Source organism: Typopeltis vanoorti, chromosome 9 (assembly GCF_054136105.1).
Source record: "Typopeltis vanoorti isolate ZY-2024b chromosome 9, IOZ_Tvanoo_1.0, whole genome shotgun sequence".
In the NCBI taxonomy this organism is placed as follows: Eukaryota; Metazoa; Arthropoda; class Arachnida; order Uropygi; family Thelyphonidae; genus Typopeltis; species Typopeltis vanoorti.
The window spans coordinates 21672584-21696000 of record NC_143557.1 but is presented as its reverse complement, the minus strand read 5'-3'; the positions used below and the strand labels follow the sequence as shown (position 1 = coordinate 21696000).

The window sequence follows — 23417 nt, the reverse complement described above, 5'->3', positions numbered from 1 at the left end:
TAGGACCCCACTTATAACCCTCTGTCTCCTTGAATCTGCTCCACCATATACAACTCTCTGATACCTATCAGACAGCCAATCCTGAATCCAGTTGACCAATTGACATCCACACCCATGTGCTGCAACTAAAATATCAGCTTACCATGTGGCACCCTTTCAAATGCCTTTGCTAAGTCTAAGAAAATTGCAGTAGATGACTTTCCCTCATCTAATGTTCTTGTAACTTTATTATAAAAGGCCAGCACATTGCTAAAACAAGAGCGCCCTTTCACAAATCCATGTTGCCTCTCACAGATAACATTAACTTCATCTGCCCAATGCCGTATACGGTCCCTCAGTACTTTCTCCAAGATCTTAACTATTGATGACACACAGACTGGCCTATAACTAGACACTTCCAGTCTGTTACCACCCTTATGCAATGGCACTATCTTACCTTCCTTCCATTCCCTGGGCACCTTTGCCGAAGCCAGACTTTCACTGAAAAGCCAGGTTAAAGGCACTGTCAGTTCCCTAGCACATTCTCTCAAAACTCGTGGTGAAATACCATCCATTCCCAAAGCTTTACTGACATCCAGAGTACTCAGTATCTGAAACACACTCTCCTCCTGTACCTCTAAACCTCGAACCAGCCCTATCCTTCTAGCATTAAAACTGACTCCTCTAGGATGAAATACTCCAATAAAGTGTTCATTAAACAATTCCACTATGTCCTCTGCATCAGTCACCCTATTCCCATTTTTATCCCACAATATCATTCTTCCACAGTCATTTCTCCTCCTACTGGCCACATAGCTAAAAAATTTCCTAGGATTTTCTTTGGATCTTAGGGCCAATCTTCTTTCATATTCCAGTTTTGCTTTCCTTACCACACTAGTCACTCTTCTGGCCTGTGTCTTATATTCTTCATGCATCCTCTCTTCACCTGTCTCCTTATATCTCTTCCATAGCCTCTATTTCGCATGCAATTCCTGTTTAATATTGTTTGTCATCCACTTTACTCCAAATTGTGTCCTCTTCTTCACTCGTGGTATACAACTTACCATTGCTGCTAACAAATATTCTTTCACAATTTCCCATGCACTAATGATATCCTGGCCTTCCAATTCCTCCCTCCATGAAACTTCCCGAAGTTGACGTCTAAGACTATTATAATCACCTGCATTATAATTCCACATAAGTTCCCGCCTCTTTGATACTCCTGCATGTCTATTCATTTTCCAAGTCAAAACCATATGGTCACTCTCTCCAACTGGTGGGAGAGATGTCATCTCAGTTATTATCAACTCTTCTGATACTATAACCAAATCCAAAACTCTTGAACTGTAATATATAATATAATATAACATATAATATAATGAAAATGTAATATAATTTATATTACATTTTTATGTGTTTACATGGTATATAATCTACAAAGTATGCAGATTTAGATGATGCTAATTCATATTTGGTAATAATTATTTTCTATGCAATAAATAAGAATTGCAAATCATTCAAAACATTTTTTTATTATTATTCTAATTTTTTGATTCAGAGGTAAATTAACCTTGGAAAGAGTGCAGAGACAGATCACAAAAAAGGATATCAGGAATGTACAATATTAGTTATGAGAATATACTGAGGTAATGTGGAATGCAAAATTTGGCAGACAGAATAAGTGGTGATATGATTGAGACATTTAAACTATTGAGCAATAGTTACAGGGTTGACACTGGAGTTCTTTCATTTGGTGGAAAGGGGAAAAAGGAGCGAGGACAAGGGACATCTCTGGAAGTTGCGAAAGGAGGTCATGAGGAAGAGAATGAGAAATGGTTTCTTTGCACGGAGGTGATTGAACTGTGGAATGCGCTGCCTGACGATAGGGTAGTGTGAGCACGAATGGTGAATGAGTTCAAGGAGTAGTACGATAGATATGTTTTCCAGGGGAGGCCTCCCAGATGAGTCTTGTGACTTCATAGATGTCCTGAATCATAATAATTATAATAATATACCCCCTTTCTTTCAACTATTCACTAAATTGAACCATGAAGAGAATAATAAGCATTCATAGTTCCCTTGGGTTTTAAAAAATCTCACTTAAAAAAAAAAGTAAGGTCATTTAAAAAGAGGCCAAAAATTTACAAAGATGAAACAAAATCTCCTACCAAACAAAAATCATTTCTGCATCCACTTCATCAACACATTATGAACAAATATAAATAATGTACATTACTACCATTTCTGGCAAAACTTAAAATATCAGTCACAACAATAACTGTATATCTGTAAAGAAAAAACAAAGTTGTTATCAGCAATGTTAGACTGTAAACCTCCAGTGAAAAATCAGTTTCCTTACTATGTGCTGCCCTCTCTGACAAGTGTATACTGCTATAGTTGAAGTCCCCCCCCCCCTTAATGATCACTCGCTTTGCACTTTACAAAACATTTCCTGCTCACCACCACCTATATTCCCTAGTCTAGCAACATTCCAATAAATATCCTGTCTCATAAATGCCTATATCACACCATATACTTTCAAATCTATTAATATGAGGGGGGAGGGGCCTCTGAAAAGTTCTGATAAACACCTAGAACAAAATAATATTAATGCCACTGATATAGCCACAAGAGAGAACATACTAGTAGCAAAAGGTAACTTATGTTTTATATTCTTATACCTCATATATTCTATCTTGTAGTTATATCAGTTGCTTTAATATTATTTTTATGCTAGGTGTTTACAAAACTTTCCAGACCCCCTTCCCACCTCATTATTTCCCATGTGACTCTTCACACTGAGATGGCAGACGGTTACTATTGACAATAAATGTGTCCGCTGCGGTCTCCCATAGGCTACCATGTTAAAGAACCAGCCGTTTGAAAGAAACGAGTCCGATTTTCGAAATGGATTAATTTCCAAACCTGAAATGAGCCCCAATTTTAGTAAGTTGCGCTATTCTCACTGAAAGGTAACAAACATAACATGCTAATATCGGAATTTAGATTCGATACGATCTTTCTCACGTTTAGTCAAACAATTTATATTAACAGTATAGATCAGCAGGCCATAATGCAACTAGGAGGCGTGATAATTGGTTGGCATACCCCAAACTAAGAATTTCGTCTCAATGAGCTGCCGATTTAAACATAAACTTGCATTCACATAAAGAGGAAGGCGTATGGATTTGAAAACTATAACATTCTTCATTCAGAGCAAAGAGATTAGGTTGAACGCATACGCTACCATACTTCTTGAACGCATAACTAACTATAATTCTATAACTGCTATTTGAAAATATTTCTTATTTCACAAAATTACATAAACGGTTTCAAAGATTTCACTGATATTACGACTTAAAGCGCTAGAAACGCATATGCTACCATACTTCTTGAACGTATAACTAACTATAATTCTGTAACTGCTATTTGAAAATATTACTTATTTCACAAAGTTACGTATCAACGGTTTCAAAGATTTCACCGATATTACGACTTAAAGCGCTTGAGACGCAAAAAACCGCAAAACAGTTGTTATTATTATTATTATTACTTTATTGGAGACCTCTCGAGGGGAAAGAATAAATCACTCAAACCAGCTGTCATACCTTCTCTTAAATTCATTCACACTAGATGCCTCACTTATAAAGAGGCAAAATGACTTCTTTATCCTTACATGTAAAGGTTCGCTTCAACATCGCATAATCTTCTGAGGTGTATTTGAAACTTGGCTATGTAAACCTTTGAACTTCAAATTCCTATCCATCATTATTCCAAGATCACCAGTTTCTTGTATCATAACTCCGCTGATATAATAAAGGACGACGATACATTACGCCCTTCGATTGGAAAAAGGCTTAAGTTCGATTCTCGTCGTGACGGGAGGGATCTTTATGTGGTCTTTTTCAATCGAAGGTGAGTTAGCCAATCTCATACGGAAGAAGCAAGGTTTTTTCCATGAAACTCGGGTTTTTCATCCCTCACAGACAACTCGGCCCTTCAGAACACACGCAATTTACACACAAAAAATACTACTTGTGGTGGGCGGTAGATGGCGTTGATGGAGATGATTGGTAGTAGAGGGTCGGTGTAGTGGTGGAGACAGTTTTATAATAGGTGTCCTCCGGCGATGAGTCTCCAGACTCCCAGGTGTCACGAATAATAATAATGATGATAATAATAATAATAATATGCCGCTGGAAATCTCATCACACCAAAGTGCATACCTTTACACTTACTAACATTAAACTGATAGCCATTTTCTTTTGGCTCAATTTTCAGCCTATTCAAATCATTTTGTAAGTGCTGCGTATCAGTATCATCCCTGATTGCCTTGCCTAATCTTCGCATCATCGGCAAACAATTGCACAACTTCAGTTAAACCCGTCCTGATCTCATTAATCTATAGATTGAACAACAACAACAATGACCAGAGGACTGAATCCTGAGGTACACCTTAAATCTGGCAGATTCAGTTGAATTAAAAGGTAGTTGCTGTGTATACTTTGTGTTTGTGTGTGGGGTTGGTGGGTGGGTGGGTGGGTGAGTGATTAAAATTACTTCTATAGTTAGCATTATTAATAAGTGTAGAGGGATAAAGCTGATAAAACTCGCGACGGGCCAAACTCACAAACCTCAATGCAATGTTTTTCATCCCCTCCAGGACACTGCTAAATACAATGCAACATGGCTCTTTTAAGGAGAAAGACATTTCTCAGTAAAAATTGTTTTTGTCCCGAAAACACATACGTCTGCAAAGAACACTCATGTAGCAGATAGAAAGAGTATGTACACAACAGTTGTGTACATATATAGTGTGGTGCTGGCCGTGGATCATATAGGGTGGTGTGTCCATCAGCGATGAGTGCTCAAACTCCATGGAAGTTTACTGCATAATAATAATTTCAAAATCCTCTAACGCATTTTATACCCCAGGGCAAGTAGTCAAAGTTTTTTTAGCTTTAACTTTAGCTTTTAATTTTGTTTGGCTCCCTTAGCCGAACAAACTTTTTGTAAAAAGCAGACAGTCTTCAGACTTCAGTGATATTGAGCTCAAGCTATCAATGAATAAAAGCTATTTAAGAAGAGAGAGAGAGAGAGAGAGAGAGAGCACAACTGCAGCCATTTTATTAATCTAAGCCCTAACATTCGTATTATGTCTGCAATGGTGTGAGTTTTAAGATCAATAATATATCTATAAAAGATTGAAAACCTGAATTCTGCGAGGAAATCTATACATTCTCATACCAGGGATCATCTAACCTGGAAAATGGTCAAAGAAAGGACTAGAAAAAGTTCTGCTAAGTGGCCTAATTGATTTAAACATATAACACACTTTTTCAGGAATCCTAACAGTAACCAAGCAAATATAATTTATACAGGACTGCAGGCATTCATGTTCTTAGAGACTCCATACATCAGTTCAGGTTCGATGAGGTCCTTTGATCAGAAAGATCTTCGCTAGAACAAGTAGAATCTTTATGAGATCCTTTTAACTAAAATGGAGGTAGTGGGTCTCACACGGAGGTGCGATTATTTGATTCTCACTGAGAAACTGGAATTTTTAATTCAGCAGCTGAAATAAACAGTCAGAAGAACATACGCCATTTAGATAAAAAATAAATATATTTAGAAAACTAATTACTAATTCTGAAATAATGGCTACAAAAGCCAATCTTGACACTTATTGAGTCATTAAAGGCCTAATAGTACCACAATATTTCATCATCACCACCATCATCATCATCATCATAGAATCTGTGTGGGTCAGTGGAGGATACACTTCCATCCTCTGTGCTAGGCTACCCAAAGATAGACTTATAGCTCAAGTCTAGTCGTCGCTAGCAACTTTTTCTAAGAATTTCTTCGACTCGTTCCCAAATCAATCGATCTTTGGCACATTCAAGCAGGTTTATTTTTTCATAAACTAGGGTTATTCATCCCATAAACCCAAGAAAATCGACCGCAGAACCCACATTATTTCAGACAACATCATATCCTGTTAGGGTTAGGTACTAAGAGATGGCAGCACTTGTTTGCTGGTCAGTGGTTGCCTATAATTAGTGAGAGACATATGATGGCCCAGCTATCTGTGATTGGCTACCAGTGGAGACTGAACTGCCCACTCAGTCTCCAAAACCAAGATAAGGTTTAAAGGCCTCACCTACTCCCTATAAGGGAATAAAATACCTTAATATTATTGATATTATCATCATCAACTACATCAATACTAATTATATCACATATAAATACAATAATCACTACGAAAAGACCACGCAAAACTTCTACATCCCAGACATGATAAACAAATTACCTTTTGAATACAGAAACCTTACAAACTACAATAGCCTGAAAAGAGCTCTAAGGACATACTACGAACAAGAAACACGCACCCAAAATACCATACAAACTTAATGAAACACAATATATTCGCTCAGGTTTCCAGTTCAGCGACGCATCAATACATTCCAAGTTATTGTGTGTGTGTGTGTGTGTGTGTGTGTGTGTGTGTGTGTGTGTGTGTGTGTGTGTGTGTGTGTGTGTGTGTGTGTGTGTGTGTGTGTGTGTGTGTGTGTGTGTGTGTGTGTGTGTGTGTGTGTGTGTGTGTGTGTGTGTGCGTGCGCGCGTGCGTGCGTGCGTGTGCCTGTGAGTGCGCGCGCGCGAATTTCTCAATCATAGATTTCGTAGCTTCCCAACACAGTAAAAAAAAAAAACAATACATAATGACCAACTGGTGTCATCCTCAGATAAGCTTACATATAAGCTTCGAGGATGAAAGCAAAAAAATTAGTTCTCATCCAAGATGTATCATATGTAACCAAATGCATGTAATGTACGTATCACATGAAAACCAATGTATGTAATGTATGTATTATATGTAAACCAATGTACGTAATATAAATATCACATGTAAACAAATGTAAGTAATATATCATGTAAACAAATATATGTAATGTATATAATAATTGTAACAAATGTATGAAATGTATATAATAACTGTAACAAATGTATGAAATGTATACAATATCTGTAACTGTATGCAATGTATATAAAAAAATTCTTTTAAAAGTAAATTATGAGTTTACACCGTATGTTTGTGAAAATAAGGAAACATAATATTTAGATTGCATATGTGTAAATACTGTTGTATAATCACACCTTTTCAAACTTGAAAAAAAAAATAGTAAACCACAACATGTAATATTATACAACTTATGTAACTCTGAACAATATAATTGTAAATTATTATTAGGATTGTTATATATAAAAAAAAACTGTTATCATCATTACTATTTAAATCTCATTATATGTAGCACAAAGTGCTGAACCTTGTAAAAATAATATAATGAATAGATGATCATTGTACATATGTAAATATTTGAAAGAACAATAAAAAATAATAATAATAAAAAAATTATTTCTTTAAAAAAAAAAATTAATGAGCCTGTGTAGCTCAGTGGATGTGGCGTTTGCACACCACCGCGGTAGGCCGCACGAAGGAAGTCTTGGTTTCGAGTCTAGTCGGCGACTAGAGGAAATTTCTCTAAGCCTTTTTTCGACCGGTTCCCGAGTTAGTCGATCTCTGGCACGGGCAAGCAGGTTTTTCCTCCCGGAAACTCGGGTTTTTCGTCCTGTAAACTCAAGAAAATCGACCGTAGAACCCACATTATTTCAGACATTAAATATATTTATTGTGTTAGGGTTAGAGACCACGAGATGGCGGCACATTTGAGCCGTCTCTCTTCACTGCGTACCGCTTAATTAGCGATAGCCTTGGGCCATCTGTCTCTGATTGGGTACCAGTGGAGATTGAACTGCCCACTCAGTCTCCAAAAGTTAGATAGGGCTAAATGGCCTCGCCTACTCCCGTATATACGGGACTAAAAAGGCGTTAGCTGATTTTTTAGCTTAGCTGAAAAAAAAAATTAAAAAAAAAAAAAAAAAATCAAGAGCCTGTGTAGCTCAGCGGATGTGGCGTTTGCCAGCCACGGCGCTTGGCCGCATGAAGGAAGTCTTGGTTTCGAGTCTAGTCGGCGACTAGAGGAAATTTTTCTAAGCCTTTTTTCGACCGGTTCCCGAGTTAGTCGATCTCTGGCACGGGCAAGGAGGTTTTTCCTCCCGGAAACTCGGGTTTTTCGTCCTGTAAACTCAAGAAAATCGACCGTAGAACCCACATTATTTCAGACATTAAATATATTGTGTTAGGGTTAGGGACCACGAGATGGCGGCACATTTGAGCCGTCTCTCTTCACTGAGTACCGCTTAATTAGTGATAGCCTTGGGCCATCTATCTCTGATTGGTACCAGTGGAGATTGAACTGCCCACTCAGTCTCCAAATGTTAGATAGGGCTAAATGGCCTCGCCTACTCCCGTATACGGGAATAAAAAGGCGTTAGCTGATTTTTTTTTTTTTTTTTTTTTTAAATCATCAAACTACTAGCTGCTGGGCCCCTATATGATTATCTAAAGCATTACTTATAATAACTATTAAATAGACACAAGTTCCATATTATTACTATTATGATTATTATTTTTTTTTGGCAAAGGCGACAAAGTTTATATCATCTTCACATACAAATTATTCACAAATGTACAATTGAAGAATTATTATTACATTTGTTTTTCATTACAAAATTCAGTACTTAATGTTAAATGAATATCTTATTTAAATGTGCATAAATAACGATACTGACAATGTATTTTACATTTTTTTCAAAGATTCGTTTAATGTGTTAAGAGAGAGAGAGATATTTAATGATATTCGATGTGGAATAATATTATATAAATATAAAATTATTAATGTTTACAAAATTCTTTTTCTCATTTGCATTTATATTTCAATCTGAAGGTCATTTTAATTCAAATATTATATTTACAGTTTATTGTTATTATTGTTGTTGTTATCAGTGGGAAATGCTGCATGGATTTATTTCACTTTTTTAACATTGCCATTTTTTGAATCAATAATAATAATATAATAATAATTATTATTATTATTTTTATTATTATTATTATTATTATTTTAGGGGAGCCTGTGTAGCTCAGTGGATGTGGCGTTTGTACACCACGGCGCTTGGTTGCACGAAGGAAGACTTGGTTTCGAGTCTAGTCGTCGACTAGAGGAAATTTTTTCTAAGCCTTTTTTCGACCGGTTCCCGAGTTAGTCGATCTCTGGCACGGGCAAGCGGGTTTTTCCTCCGGGAAACTCGGGTTTTTCGTCCCGTAAACTCAAGAAAATCGACCATAGAACTCACGTTATTTCAGACATTAAATATATTGTGTTAGGGTTAGGGACCACGAGATGGCGGCACATTTGAGCAGTATCTCTTCACTGTGTACCGCTTAATTAGTGATAGCCTTGGGCCATCTATCTCTGATTGGTACCGGTGGAGAATGAACTGCCCACTCAGTCTCCAAAAGTTAGATAGGGCTAAATGGCCTCGCCTACTCCCGTATACGGGAATAAAAAGGCGTTAGCTGATTTTTTTTTATTAATTTAGCAGCAAGTGGTCGCAAGCACGCTATTTCGATGCTCCCATATTTTAAGTTGCAAAGTAGATTTTTTTCTTGTGAACTAAAATTTAAAGTATATCAGTGAATTCCGTTCTTCAAACAGAGAAACATGGATTTTCTATGTTCGGGATTGTCCGAGGCCACTTGGCAGCGAAAATCAAACAAAAATCGTGATGAGTGGAAGTGTCCCCATTGCAGAGACAACAAATGAATGTTGCCTTCAACTGCAAGTGGATAACAGCTAATGCAGAAAACAACCGCAGGCTGTAAACAGCTATCAACAGCAGAGGGAATTAAAAACAAAGAAAACAACAACGGAAACCCAGGTGAGCCAACTTTAAATGCATTACTTGAAAATAGATTGCAAAACCTAAAAGACTGTTTAATCTATTTTGTTGGAGAACTATTTCAAAAACATATCTTACAGATTACCGAAAAATTCAACCAATATGAGGAATTTATTAAATTTAATAATAACTCAGTAGAAGATGTATTACAGACAGTTAGAGAAATTAAAAACTGCGTTAAAGAGCTAATCGAAAGACAGCATAATCTAATAAAAGAGACAACGGAACTACGACAAGAACTAGACTCTTTAAAGCAACAGCACGAGCTCTTAAACCAACAGTACAAAAATGATCTAATCATAGATGGTCTCACAGAAATCGCAACGGAACATCTAAGAGACATCGTAATACAACTAAGCCAAAAATTTGGCGCTCCCATTGAATCAAAAGATATCCAGTCGGTACATCGGTTACCACAAAAAAGGAAAAGAGAAAATAATTCACGTCCTCCTCCGATCATGGTGTGACTCACCAACAGTCCAACAAAAACTACACTTATAAAAGCTAGCAAGATTAAAACACCAATAGTCAAGGATCTTAAAGGAGACCACTACAATATCCAAATATTCTTGTCCGAATACTTAACGCCATATTATGTAGCTCAGTAAATGTGACGTTTGCAAACCACGGCGCTTGGCCGCACGAAGGGAGACTTTGATTCGAATCTAGTCGTCGACTAGAGGAAATTTTTTCTAAGCCTTTTTTCGACCGGTTCCCGAGTTAGTCGATCTCTGGCACGGGCAAGCGGGTTTTTTCTCCCGGAAACTCGGGTTTTCGTCCCGTAAGCTCAAGAAAATCGACCGTAGAATCCACATTATTTCAGACATTAAATACGAGTGTTAGGGACCACGAGATGACGGCACCTGTAGTGCCGTCTCTCTTCACTGCGTGCCGCTTAATTAGTGATAGTCTTGGGCTAGCTATCTCTGATTGGGTACCAGTGGAGATTGAACTGCCCACTCAGTCTCCAAAAGTTAGATAGGGCGAAAAACGGCCTCGCCTACTCCCTGTATATACGGGAATAAAAAGGCGTTAGCTGATTTTTTTTTTTTTTCAGAAACTATTCTCCCAAGCAAGGAAAGTAAAAACAGAAAAAAATTACCAGTTTATATGGATAAGAGACAGCCAACTACTCCTTAGAAAGACACAAGACGCAAAACCAATCGAAATAAAATCCGTAGAAGACCTCAACAGGCTGCCACATTGAAAGGAATATTGACAACTCATAAAGAAGGAGCAGCACACCAAACCAAAATGAATGCAGACAATCAAGCAGACGTAATCACCCTGGAACATGATAATTACCACATTCGAAATCAATAACAGAATGGAAACAAGTGACAATCCCCAAAAAAGGACTATCTATTCTCCACATCAACATCAGAAGCATTCAAAAATATTGGCTGACCCTGCAAGCTTATCTGAAGGAAGATATAGACGACATAGACATTTTAATCCTGACTGAAGTATCTAAGACAAACGAAGAGGAATCCACCTACCAAATGCCACACTTCCAACAACACAGACACTGCAGACAAACAAGACGAGGCGATGGTATAATAATATTTACCAAACATAAACTAGAAGTAACGGAAATAAACTATAAATTAGAATATGCAGAAAACATATGCATCGAAATTAAAAATATTAAACAAGAAAACTCCTTGATATTAAACGCAATATACAGACCACTCAAGTTAAGCACCACAAAATTTCTAGATGAACTAAACAGATGGCTTTTAGCCACGGAAGTAGGCACCTGAGAATACTTGATAATAATAGGAGACATGAATATAAACATTAGGAACATAAATAACAAAACAGAACAATACCTAGACCTCTTATCGGCATATAACATAACCCCATCCATACAGTCGTATACACGAGAAGAGACAGTCGTAAATACAACAACCGCATTCTGCATTGATCATATAAATATAAGGGTCCATCCAAACAGCCACAGTCGTCATAACACGCAAACTGGCAGACCATTATTTCACAGCATTACAGTTACACACTGAACCAGAACCCATAAAACTCACTGAGACTACAAAACAGCATTATAGCATTCTAAACGAAGCAATAGTAAACGATGAAATAAGAAAAACAGACTGGATGCAGATAGCATCTTTAGACTCTGCTGAAGCTGTATATAATAATCTTAAACTTGCATTTAACAAAATATATAATAAAGCATTAACAAAAATAAAAATACGCCCCCAAACGAAACAAAATCCATGGATAACAGACAACATATTAACAGACATACAAAGAAAAGATGCCCTATGGAAATAACTTAAGAAGTCGCCAAACAATATCACTTTACAAGCTGAATACAAAAGAAAACAGAATCTCCTAACAACACAGATTAGAACGGAAAAAAGAAACTATTACAGCAACAAATTAACAACAGCTCAGAATGACATAAAGGAAACCTAGCACCTGATTAATGAAATGCTGGCCAATATACACAGAAACACTGCCTCAGAAACAATAAAACACATAAAACACAGCTTTGCCTGCGATCCCAAATCCCTCAAACAGTTGGCAAACAACTTTAATCGGCACTTCGTGAACTCTGTCCAAAAACTACGAGAAACAACCTTTCCTAACACAAACGAACATTCTCCACTAGGTCCACGAGCAACCCAGTCGATGTGGTTCCCCACAGTAACAAAAGAAGAACTATCACTGGCAAGTCAACAAATTAACCCTAACAAAGGACCGGGGATAGACGGAATCAGACCAAAAGACATCAAGAAACATTCAACCAACCTACTTCCAGTTATACAAAAACTATTAAACAAAATCTTCAAAACGGGACACACACCTGAAACATTAAAGACTGCATTAATCACACCCATACACAAACATGGAAAAAGAAACATTATAAGTAATTACAGACCCATCGCCACGTTGTCTGTAATCAACCAAATCATGGAGCGCATCGTGCATCACAAACTCTCCACATACACAGAAAAATTTCAAATCATACCCAAAACACAATATGGCTTCCGAAAAAATAAAAAAACAGCAATACTCCTTGAATATTGCTGTTCTTTTATTTTTTCCATCACAAACCTAATAAACGCTGCTTGGATAAAAACAGAATAACATTAGTGGTATTTATTGACCTAACAAAAGAATTTGACACACTAACACACAAAACCTTGTTAACGAAACTAACGCATATCGGAATTGAAGGTCGTCTAATCCAGTGGTTTAAAACATACATGAAAAACAGAAAGCACACAACACGTATAGGATCAGCGTATAGCAAAGAGGTACAGGTAACCTGTGGAATACCTCAAGATGCTGTTTTATCTCCCATTCTGTTTAACATATACACACACGACATAAGCCACCTTCCCCTAAAAAGTAAAATCTTCCAGTACGCAGACGACACGGCCATAGTATCCATTCACGATAACGCAAATATCGCTTACACAAATATGCAACACGACATCAATCAAATCACTAACTGGTTAACTGAAAACGGCATATATATAAACCCTTGAAAAACAAAGCTAATGATATTCAAAAACCCTCAAACCCTGCCCATAGAAACTAAATATCTCATTATCCAACATCATCCTCCTATACACAAAGCGCAGAACCTAAAATCGCAACCATCACACAGGTGAAAACAACACGCTACCTTGGACTTCACTTCGATGCTGATCAAAGTTGGAATAGCCATACAAACTACCTACACACCAAGCTTAGGATAATAGCAAGCAAACTATACCGATTAAAAGACATTGCCCCAACACACATAAAAATACTAATCTATAAAGCATTATGTGAAAACATTTTAATATATGCAATTACATCATATGCATTCTGCACAGACTAGAGACTTAACAGGCTTACAATGGTTGCAAGATAAAATGGTAAAACTGATATTCTGGGAACAACCCACACTTATGCAGGAAGCACGGACACAACACAAAATATTTAAGGTGAAACACTTATGGCACTACACAGTCATGTTAAAACATTACTACAGCCCAACATATAGAGTAACCAGAACAATATATCAAATAACAAGACCACAGTCAACAAACTACATAACATATACGTACAACAATCAAAACCGAAAAGCCACTCGAAACTTCTACGTACCTGACATGATAAACAAACTGCCATTCGATGACAGAAACCTAGGAACATACAGAGAGCTGAAACAGGCGCTATATAAATATTATAGCGAGAATGAAAATTAGAGCAATTCCTGTTTCTCTCTCCCACCCCCACACACAACCTATGACAAACTCCCGCTCAAAAACCCATCACTACAAGAACAAACAAACAAACACACCATGTCTAAACCCAACCCTACTTGCAAAAAAAAAAAAAAAAGAAGAAAGAAAAAAAAATTAAACTGTAATAGCAGTTGAAGTCTTTCACGCACGTACCAACAAACAGTAAAATCAGCACCTGGCTTGCGACCAGTATAGAAACATAACCATGAAATCACCGCTGTCTATTATCTTCCTCAAATAAGGTCTACTAAGCATCGAGGAAGAAATCCGAAATTCCTCCGAAAGAAAGAATATAATATATTATTATTATTATTATTATTATTATTATTATTATTATTATTATTATTATTATTATTATTATTATTATTATTATTTTAACGGTGTCTCCATGGAGTCAAAAGACTCATCGCGGGAGACCCGACATTGACACACTAACCATTATTTACACAATACCTGTCATACCTCTCCTTAAATTCATTCACAGTTGAAGCATTCACAACCAGTTCTGGCAAAGCATTCCACCCATTCACAACCCTCCAAGTAAAAAATCTAGTCCTAACACCCTTGTTAACCACACTCTTACACAATCTCCAGGGATGGCCCCTCGTTCTCTCACATCCTGCATTGGTCTTAAGAATATCATTAGTATCAATCCTGTAAAATCCCTTTAACAATTTAAATACCTCTATCATATCTCCTCTCCCACGTCTATCAGCTAGTTTTTGGAGCCCACAGATCATCAATCTATCCTCATAGGGAACATCCCACAGACCTGCAACAATCTTTGTAACCCGCCTCTGAATCCTCTCTACCACTTCCGCATCACCAAGAAATCCTGGCGACCAGATCTGTGCACAATAGTCCAAATGCGGCCTTATTAATGCTTTATAGAGTGGGACAATAACTTCCCTATCCCTGCTTGTTAGTGTGTTCCTCAACAACCATGTAATTTGATGTGATGTTTTGGCAATCTTGGCAATATGCCCTTTAAACTTAAGTTCTCTGTACACAATAACTCCCAAGTCTCTTGTCTCATCAACTTCCTGCAGTTCAGTTCCGTTAATATAGTAAACAGCATGCGATGTCATCCTCCCGAAGTGCATCACCTTGCACTTAGCCACGTTGAACGTTATATATATATAATATAATGCTTACAGCATTATATTATACAGAAAATAAATAGATAAATAAAATAAAATAAAATAAAATAAAAAAAACCTGTTGTAAATATGTAAGCAGAATATACAATCATAATTTCAACAATAATAATAATAGTAACAAAAAATAAAACAAAAGGATTGAATTTAAAAAAAAAACATTATTTAAAAATATTATTAACTTGCAAGTATCTGTTATTCACAATTGTAATGTATTATAAACATTATATATATATATACACTCACGTGAATATATACAATTATTATTGTATCTATGTATGTAATTTATCTAAGAAATAATAATAATAATAATAAATAAAAAATTAGGGCCTTGCCTACTCCCTATATGTGGGAATAAAAAGGCGTTAGCTGATTTTTATAATAATAATAATAATAATAATAATAATAATAATAATAATAATAATAATTTTGTTTGTATGTTTGTTTGGGTGGTATTTCTTTCTTCCTCGAAGTTTCTCAGATGCCGGCGGTTTTGTTTTGTTGCCCGTCACAATCCAGGTGTTGATGAACTGTTTATGTGCTTGTGTATGAATGAATATGAATGAAACTTATGTATGAATATATATATATATATATATATATATATATATATATATATATATATATATATATATATATATAGTGTAGGCACCAGGGGGGGTCTTCCCCCCCTGGTGCCTAATCCCCGAGTTTCGGCTGGTAAGCCGGTTCTCCATTGTTTTGAAACAGCCAACAAATCGTTGTCAAACACATTGTTGGACGTGAAACATTTCAAATTTCGGCTAATCAGCTTAATCGGCCTATCGCCTTAACTGGCTCAAAACAATGAAGATACAAAAAACGTAACATAAAAGCGTTTGAAATTTCGGCTTATCTTTTTATATACAGAGAGTAGATATATATACGATGCGCTGGTGTCCTTAATGATGTTTGAGAGGTTTGTTATAGGTGTGTGTGTGTGTGTGGTGGCGCCTGTACATAAGCACTGTGACACTGCAGCACCCCCAAGGAAAAAATAAAAAAATAAAATTTTGTTTGTGTTTATAAATAATAATAATGCTTACAGCATTATATAAATTCAATACAACATGTTAAAAGTTATAGCTTATGTTTTGACATTGATTGAATAGTTAATAATTGGAATTGTTCAATTAACGCTTTAGAATACGAAACAAATGCACTGCGATCTAACGCCAAATTGCACGTGTCCACGCTGCCACGGTACCGTACCTGTGTGTGTGTGTGTGTGTGTGTGTGTGTGTGTGTGTGTGTGTGTGTGTGTGTGTGTGTGTGTGTGTGTGTGTGTGTGTGTGTGTGTGTGTGTGTGTGTGTGTGTGTGTGTGTGTGTGTGTGTGTGTGTGTGTGTGTGTGTGTGTGTGTGTGAGTGAGTGAGAGAGAGAGAGAGTAATTTCCATCTCATTTTCAGTCTCACTATATAAAATTTATATAGCAACTGATTCAGCTCTCTGTAGGTCGCTAGGTTTCTGTCGTCGAATGGAAGTTTGTTTGTCATGTCAGGCATGTTGAAGTTTTGGGTGGCTTCTGTAGTGATTATTATACTTCTATGTTATGTAGTTTGTTGACTATGGTGGTCTTTTTATCTGATATGTTGTTCTAATTACTCTGTAGGTTGGACTGAAGTAATGTTTTAATATGACTGTGCAGTGGCATACGTGTTTCACATTAAATACCTTATGGTCTGTCCTTGCTGCCCTTATTAGAGTGGATTGTTCTCTTTGTTCTCAGAATATCAGTTTTAACATTTTATTTTGCAACGATTTCAATCTAGGTTTTTAAATTTAAGATTTTTAATTCTAAAATTTTAATCTAAATATCATTGCGGGTACCGGCAATAATAAAACACGCCAGTAAATACGAGGGGCCCCGCAAAACCTCGAGCTAGCCCTGGTCGGAGTAATGTCATTTAATCGATATAGTTTTCTTGCTATTATCCTAAGCTTGGTGTGTAGATGTATGGCTATTCCAACTTTGATCAGCATCGAAGTGAAGTCCGAGATAACGTGTTTTTTTACTTGTATGATGGTTGTGGTTTTAGATCAGCGCTTTGTTTATAGGAGGGTGGATTGCATAGTGAGATATTTACTTTCTATGAGCAGGGTTTGGGGGTTTTTTGAATATCATTAGCTTTCTGTTTTCAGGGTTTATATATATGCCGTTTTCAGTCAGCCAGTTAGTATTTTGACTGACGTCGTGTTGCATATTTGTAAGCGATATATGCGTCGCTGTGAATGTAACTAGAGCCGTGTCGTCTGCGTATTGGAAGATTTTACTTTTTAGGGGAAGATGACTAATATCGTCTGTGTGTATATATGTTAAACATAATGGGAGATAGAACAGCTCTTTGTGGTATTCCACAGATTACCGGTACGTCTTTCCTGTGGGTGATTCTATACGTGTGATGTGCTTTCTATTTTTCATGTATGCTTTGAACTACTGAAGTAAAAATCCAATCTAGGTCAGTGATGGATTATCGAAGGTTAACTGGTGAATTAAATGCCAAAGGTATACAGTACCACACCTTTTTAGTAGGATCAGAGAACAACCTCAATGTAGTGATTAGAGGTGTTTCGGAAGACCTATCCACAGAAGAAGTCGCTGCGAATCTACACCAGCAAGACCTACCACCCGTTAAGGTCAGCAGAATGACCAAAAAAGACAAGACCCCAATGCCACTGGTTCTAGTAGAGATCAGTCAAGCTCATAAGCACATATATGACCTGACATCCATCTGTGGATTGAAAATTACTATAGAACCATTAAGAAAAAGGGCATCAACAGGGCAGTGCCATAGATTTCAAAGGTTTCGCCACGCCCAGAAAATGTGCAAGGCTGAATTCAATTGTTTAAGATGTGGGGTCGGCCACCCAACAAATTAATGCACTAAACCAAAATCTACCCCGGCTAAATGTGCCAATTGTGGCGGTCTTCACACTGCCAACTACAAAGGATGCGCTCACAATCCAAGAAATAGAAAAACAGAAGTAGAAACATTTTCTTCCTCACTCAGCACACCTACGTCAGAGATTACTTCACAGCCTCCTGAAAATTAACATAAAGGGTCAGACGCCCATCTGCCAGAGCCAGAGGTTCCCAAAAGAGTAACTCTGCAACAATAGTCTAGGACGTATGCTGATATAACTCATCCTAAACAGTCATCCCGGGAACAGCCAACACCACATACAAATCAGTTATCATTACCTCTTCTCTCGCAAATATGCTGTTGGATTTTAGCAGATCCAACCCTTCACTAAGTTCTGCTAATATATTTCTAAAGGATACACAAGCCATTATCTCAGCACTCACCAATGAACAGAAATAAATTAAAACCAGATTCTTTGCAGATCATAGCATGGAATGAGAACGGTCTAAGGGGTAATGTCTTAGAGCTTCAGGAGTTTGCCCAAATACATCAGCCGGATCTACTCTTGCTAAGTGAAACCCATCTGCGACATCAGGTAATCCCAAAATTAGTGGATACCAGCTGTATAGAACAGGCAGCTTATCCTGCAGAGGCGGTGGCACTGCTATTTACATAAAGAATTACATCAATCATCACTTTATAAATATTCCATCCACCACTATTTTGAGATTACAGGCATTAAATTTCCTACGTGTTCAGCGGGTAATCTAAAAATCTTTGCAGTTTACAATCCTCTGCAAAATACATTACTGTTCTCAGATCTGAACGCCGTACTCGACAACAGGGAGCCTGTCATCAAGGCCGGCGACTTTTAAGCATCCTGACTGGAACAGCCGTTCTATCAATAACAATGGACAAATTCTAGCCAACTACTCAGAATTCAACAACGTGGTTGTGGCAGGCCCCACCGAGCCTACCCATCACAACACATACGGTCGGGCTGATGTTTTAGACATAGCTATCATACAAAATATAAGACTACAGTACAGTATAATGACACTCAATGATCTACCATCCGACCACAATCCCATTCTATTAAAGCTGGGAAAACAAGACAATTTGTTTCCCCCCACACATTCATTCATACCCTGGGACAAGCTAGCTATCCAAGGTCCTTCCAAAATATATTGGTCTTGTGCCGATAATAAAATCAACAGATGAAATTGAAATAGCTGTAAAGGATCTAACTAAACAAATTAACACAGCCGTTGCAGCAGTTACTGTTTCCACAACTAACCGCAGACCAAATCACTTGCCAGAAGACATCATGAACTTGATCAGAGAGAAACACAGGGCTAGAAAGAGATAAGCGAATATTGAATAGATTCAACTCCTCAGTAAAAGATGCCCTCACAGTGCATAGAAGTCAAATTTGGGAGGAAAAATTGACTTCTATCTCTCCTGATAACCAGTCCATATGGAATCTATTCAGAAAGATCAAGAACAAAAAAAAAACAAACCTCTTCCACCTCTTTAAACAGATGTTGGCCTCATCCATACTGATGCAGATAAAGCTGAGGCAATAGCAAGAAATCTAGAGAGCCAATGTAAACCCTTTTATGATCACCTCGACTTCAATCACATCTACAAGATCCAGCGACACATCAGATCTACGCTCAAATCTTCTATCACATACTCTAGTCAAATTGCACCCACATCACCTGCAGAAATATATGACATAATTAAGAAGTTACAGAATAAAAAGGCTCCTGGACCTGACGAAATCACCAACAAGGTGATAAAACTACTACCTCGAACAGCTATTGTACATCGGACTAATATAATAAACTCCATCCTACACTACAAATATTTCTCTTCCCACTGGAAGCATAGATATAATCCCAATCCATAAAACAAGATTGGGATTATATTCACAGGATTGAGGTCATCGCACATCAAAGATTTGCGATACCCCAATGTTACAGACCTATCAGCCTTATATCTAATCTGGGCAAAATTGATGAGAAAGTTATTTTCACCAGACTATTCTTGGAGAATCAGCTTGAATACTGATTCTTCAAGAATCAATATGCAAGCTAAACATTCTTCCTGAGGAGCAGTTTGGGTTCCGTCAATTGCACAGCACCACACAACAGATTTTCAGATTAGTGGAATATGTCACCACGGGATATAACTGGTGTCAATGCACTGGGGCTGTTTTCCTTGACATAGCCACTGCGTTTGACCAAGTTTGGCATTATGGCTTGCTATACAAAATGATAACATCTGGAATACCATTGGAAGTGGTTCAACTGATCAGATCACACCTCCATGATAGGCGCATGCAAGTTAAATGGCACACTCTCAACTGAAAAACGCATCATAGCTGGAGTCCCACAAGGATCCCTACTGGCGCCGACACTCTTCTTCTCCATATATATGTGTGATATCCCGCACAACCCTCTGCCATCTATCAAAGCCCTAGATGACACAGCGATATTAACCAAATCTTTAAAACCGCACCTAGCAATAAAAAAACTGCAGGAAAATCTGTTGTTTTTTTATTGAAGTCGGGATTTACTTGAAGTCGCCAAAGGGAGACTTCAAGTAAATCCCGAGAAGAGCGTAGCCGTGTTATTCGCTAGAAGAACAATGCTTCCTACTGGAGACGTCCTCTTGTTCAACACAAAAATCCCATGGCAAACCGAGATCAAATATCTTGGCGTATTGTTGGACAGAAATTTGAGCTTCAGCTCCCATATCAAAACTCTATGTCTAAAGACGTCAAAAAGCATTGCACAGCTTGAGCACCAGAGTCAAGCTTCTTATATGCAAAATGATGATTCGTCCTATACTCACATATGCTTCTCCGGCTTGGAGCCATACTGCTGATACCAATATCCTAAAATTACAACGTGTGCAAAATAAATGTCTCATAATGATCCTGAACGCACCATAGCTCGTACGCACTGTGCAACTTCACCGGGACATAAATATCCCCTATATTTACACCTTCATGCAGGCTATAGCAACTAAGATTTTCTCAAAAGCATCTGTGCATCCTAATAATCTAATTCAACTAGGGGCAAATTATGACGCAACGGACTACTCCAAGCACAAACGTCCAAAAGCTATTTTAAACAATAACTTCAATGACTAATACTCAAGCCCACTCAGGGAGAGCTACAGTCTCATATATCTTTTCCCACTCATAGTTTTCCATATCAGATAGTGGGGAATAAGAAAAGCATCTGCTTCACCCTTTAGGCCAGTAATGTTTACAGTTGACAATAGACGACCTCCGATTCCGATTTGTGTTTGTTGAACAAGGTTTTGTATGCTAGTGTGTCAAACGCTTTTGTTAGAGCAATCAAAACAACTAATACTATTCTTTTTTTTTATCTAATGCGGCGTTTATTCGTTCTGTGAAATCTTCCAAGAGTGTTGGTGTTCCATTACATTTTTGAAAGCCATTGTGTTTTTGGGATGATTTGGAATTTTTCAATGTATGTGGAGTGTTTGCAGTACAGAATGCGCTCCATGGTTTGTTTGCTTACAGACAATGTGGCGCTGGGTCTGTGATTACTTGTTTCACTTTTAATGTTTATTTTTCAATGTTTATATATGGGTATGATTAATGGAGTCTTCAGTGTTTCATGTAGGTGCCCCGTTTCGAAGGTTTTATTTAATAGTTTTAGTATTTTAGTATAACTGGACATAGGTTAGTTGAGTATTTTTATGCCTTTTATTGTAATGCTGTCTATTCCTGGTCTTTTGTTAAAGTTAATTTGTTGAAATGCAAGTGACAGTTCTTTTGTAACTGTGTAGAACCACATTGACTGGGTTTCATTGGTCAGGTGCAATTTCATTGATCACGTCCCATTTTCCTTTATGTCGTCTGAGCTGTTGTTAATTTGTTTCTACTGTATAATCGTTTATTTTTGCAGGTCTAATCCGTATTGTTAAGAGATTCCGTTTTCTTTTGTATTCAGCTACTAAATCAGCATTGTTAGGTGACTTCTTAAGTTGTTTTCATAGAGCACCTTTTCTTTGAATGTCTATTAATATGTTGTCTTTTATCCATGGATTCTGTCTGCTTTGGGAGCGTATTTTTATTTTTGTTAATGCCTTGTTATATATTTTATTAAATGTAAGTTTACGATTATTAGATACAGCGTCAGCAGAGTCTAACGATTCTATCTGCATCCAGTTTACTTTTCTGATTTCATCGTTTACAATTGTTTCGTTTAGAATGCTATAATACTGTGTTGTAGTCTCAGTGAGTTTTATGGGTTCTAGTTCAATGTGTAACTGTAATGCTGTGAAAGAATGGTCTGCCAGTTTGCGTGTTATGACGGCTGCTGTGTGGCTGTTTGGAGGGGCCCTTATATTTATATGATCAATGCAGGATGCGGTTGTTGTATTTCCGACTATCTCTTCTCGTGTATACAACTGTATCGATGGAGTTATATTATATGCCGATTAGTGGTCTATGTATCATGCTGTGTTGCTATTTATTATTTATGTTCCAAATGCTTATATTCATGTCGCCTATTATTATCAGGTTTTCTGAGGTACCTTCTTCTGTGGCAGAAAGCCGTCTGTTTAATTCATGTTGAAATTTTGTGATGGATAAGTTGGTTGATCTGTATATTGCGTTTAATATCAAGGAGTTCTCTTGTTTGATATTTTTTTTTTACTTCGATGTATGTATTTTCTACAAATTCTAATTTATAGTGTATTTCTCTTACTCTTTCTATTTCTATTACACCCACAGATGCACAATCCTTCGACAATGTGCGCGTGTCAGAGGAAGGAGAATCCATTCCGATAATAGGGTAATCAATCCGTTTTATGGGATCAGTTATTCGTAATTACATGTCGGAAAATTGACTCTTCTTTTATGAACGTTGTAGTTTTTAAAGTGGTAACTATTTTGCTTGTATAATAGTATGAAAATTTTACGTGTAAAGCACGTGATTTTGCGTTTTTTGACCGATTTATACATCCTTTATTTCTTTCCTTCAACCTTTCAGCATGAATTGACTCTTCTAGATAATCTGCTAGACCCGGTTATGTGAACCGGGGGCGTACCAGTGGCGGCCCGTACATAAGCACGGCAACATTGCAGCATCCCCAAGGAAAAATGAAAAATTTTAATTTTGTTTGTGTTTATAAATAATAGCAATGCTTACAACATTATATAAATGCAATACAACATGTTAAAGGTTACAGCTTATGTTTTGACATTGATTAAATAGTTAATAATTGGAA

At 37.1% G+C, this 23417-nt stretch overlaps 1 protein-coding gene across 6 annotated transcripts in view; it reads right to left on the bottom strand.

Moving 5' to 3' along the window:
- LOC150102918 (FERRY endosomal RAB5 effector complex subunit 3) overlaps positions 1 to 23417 on the bottom strand; it is a 342399-nt gene that overhangs the window by 278249 nt on the left and 40733 nt on the right. For 2 of the 6 annotated variants that reach the window (XM_090398555.1, XM_090398561.1), the window contains exon 1: positions 3088 to 3327. The exons of 1 other annotated variant lie outside the window; for it this stretch is intronic. In XM_090398555.1, coding sequence (XP_090254681.1) covers positions 3088 to 3190 — 103 coding nt within the window. In that variant the 5' untranslated portion in view covers positions 3191 to 3327. Of the gene's footprint in view, positions 1 to 2147; positions 2286 to 2338; positions 2791 to 3087; positions 3328 to 3655; positions 3855 to 23417 lie in introns of those variants that run through there. 3 more of the 6 variants (XM_090398556.1, XM_090398557.1, XM_090398558.1) reach the window with 3 other exon arrangements.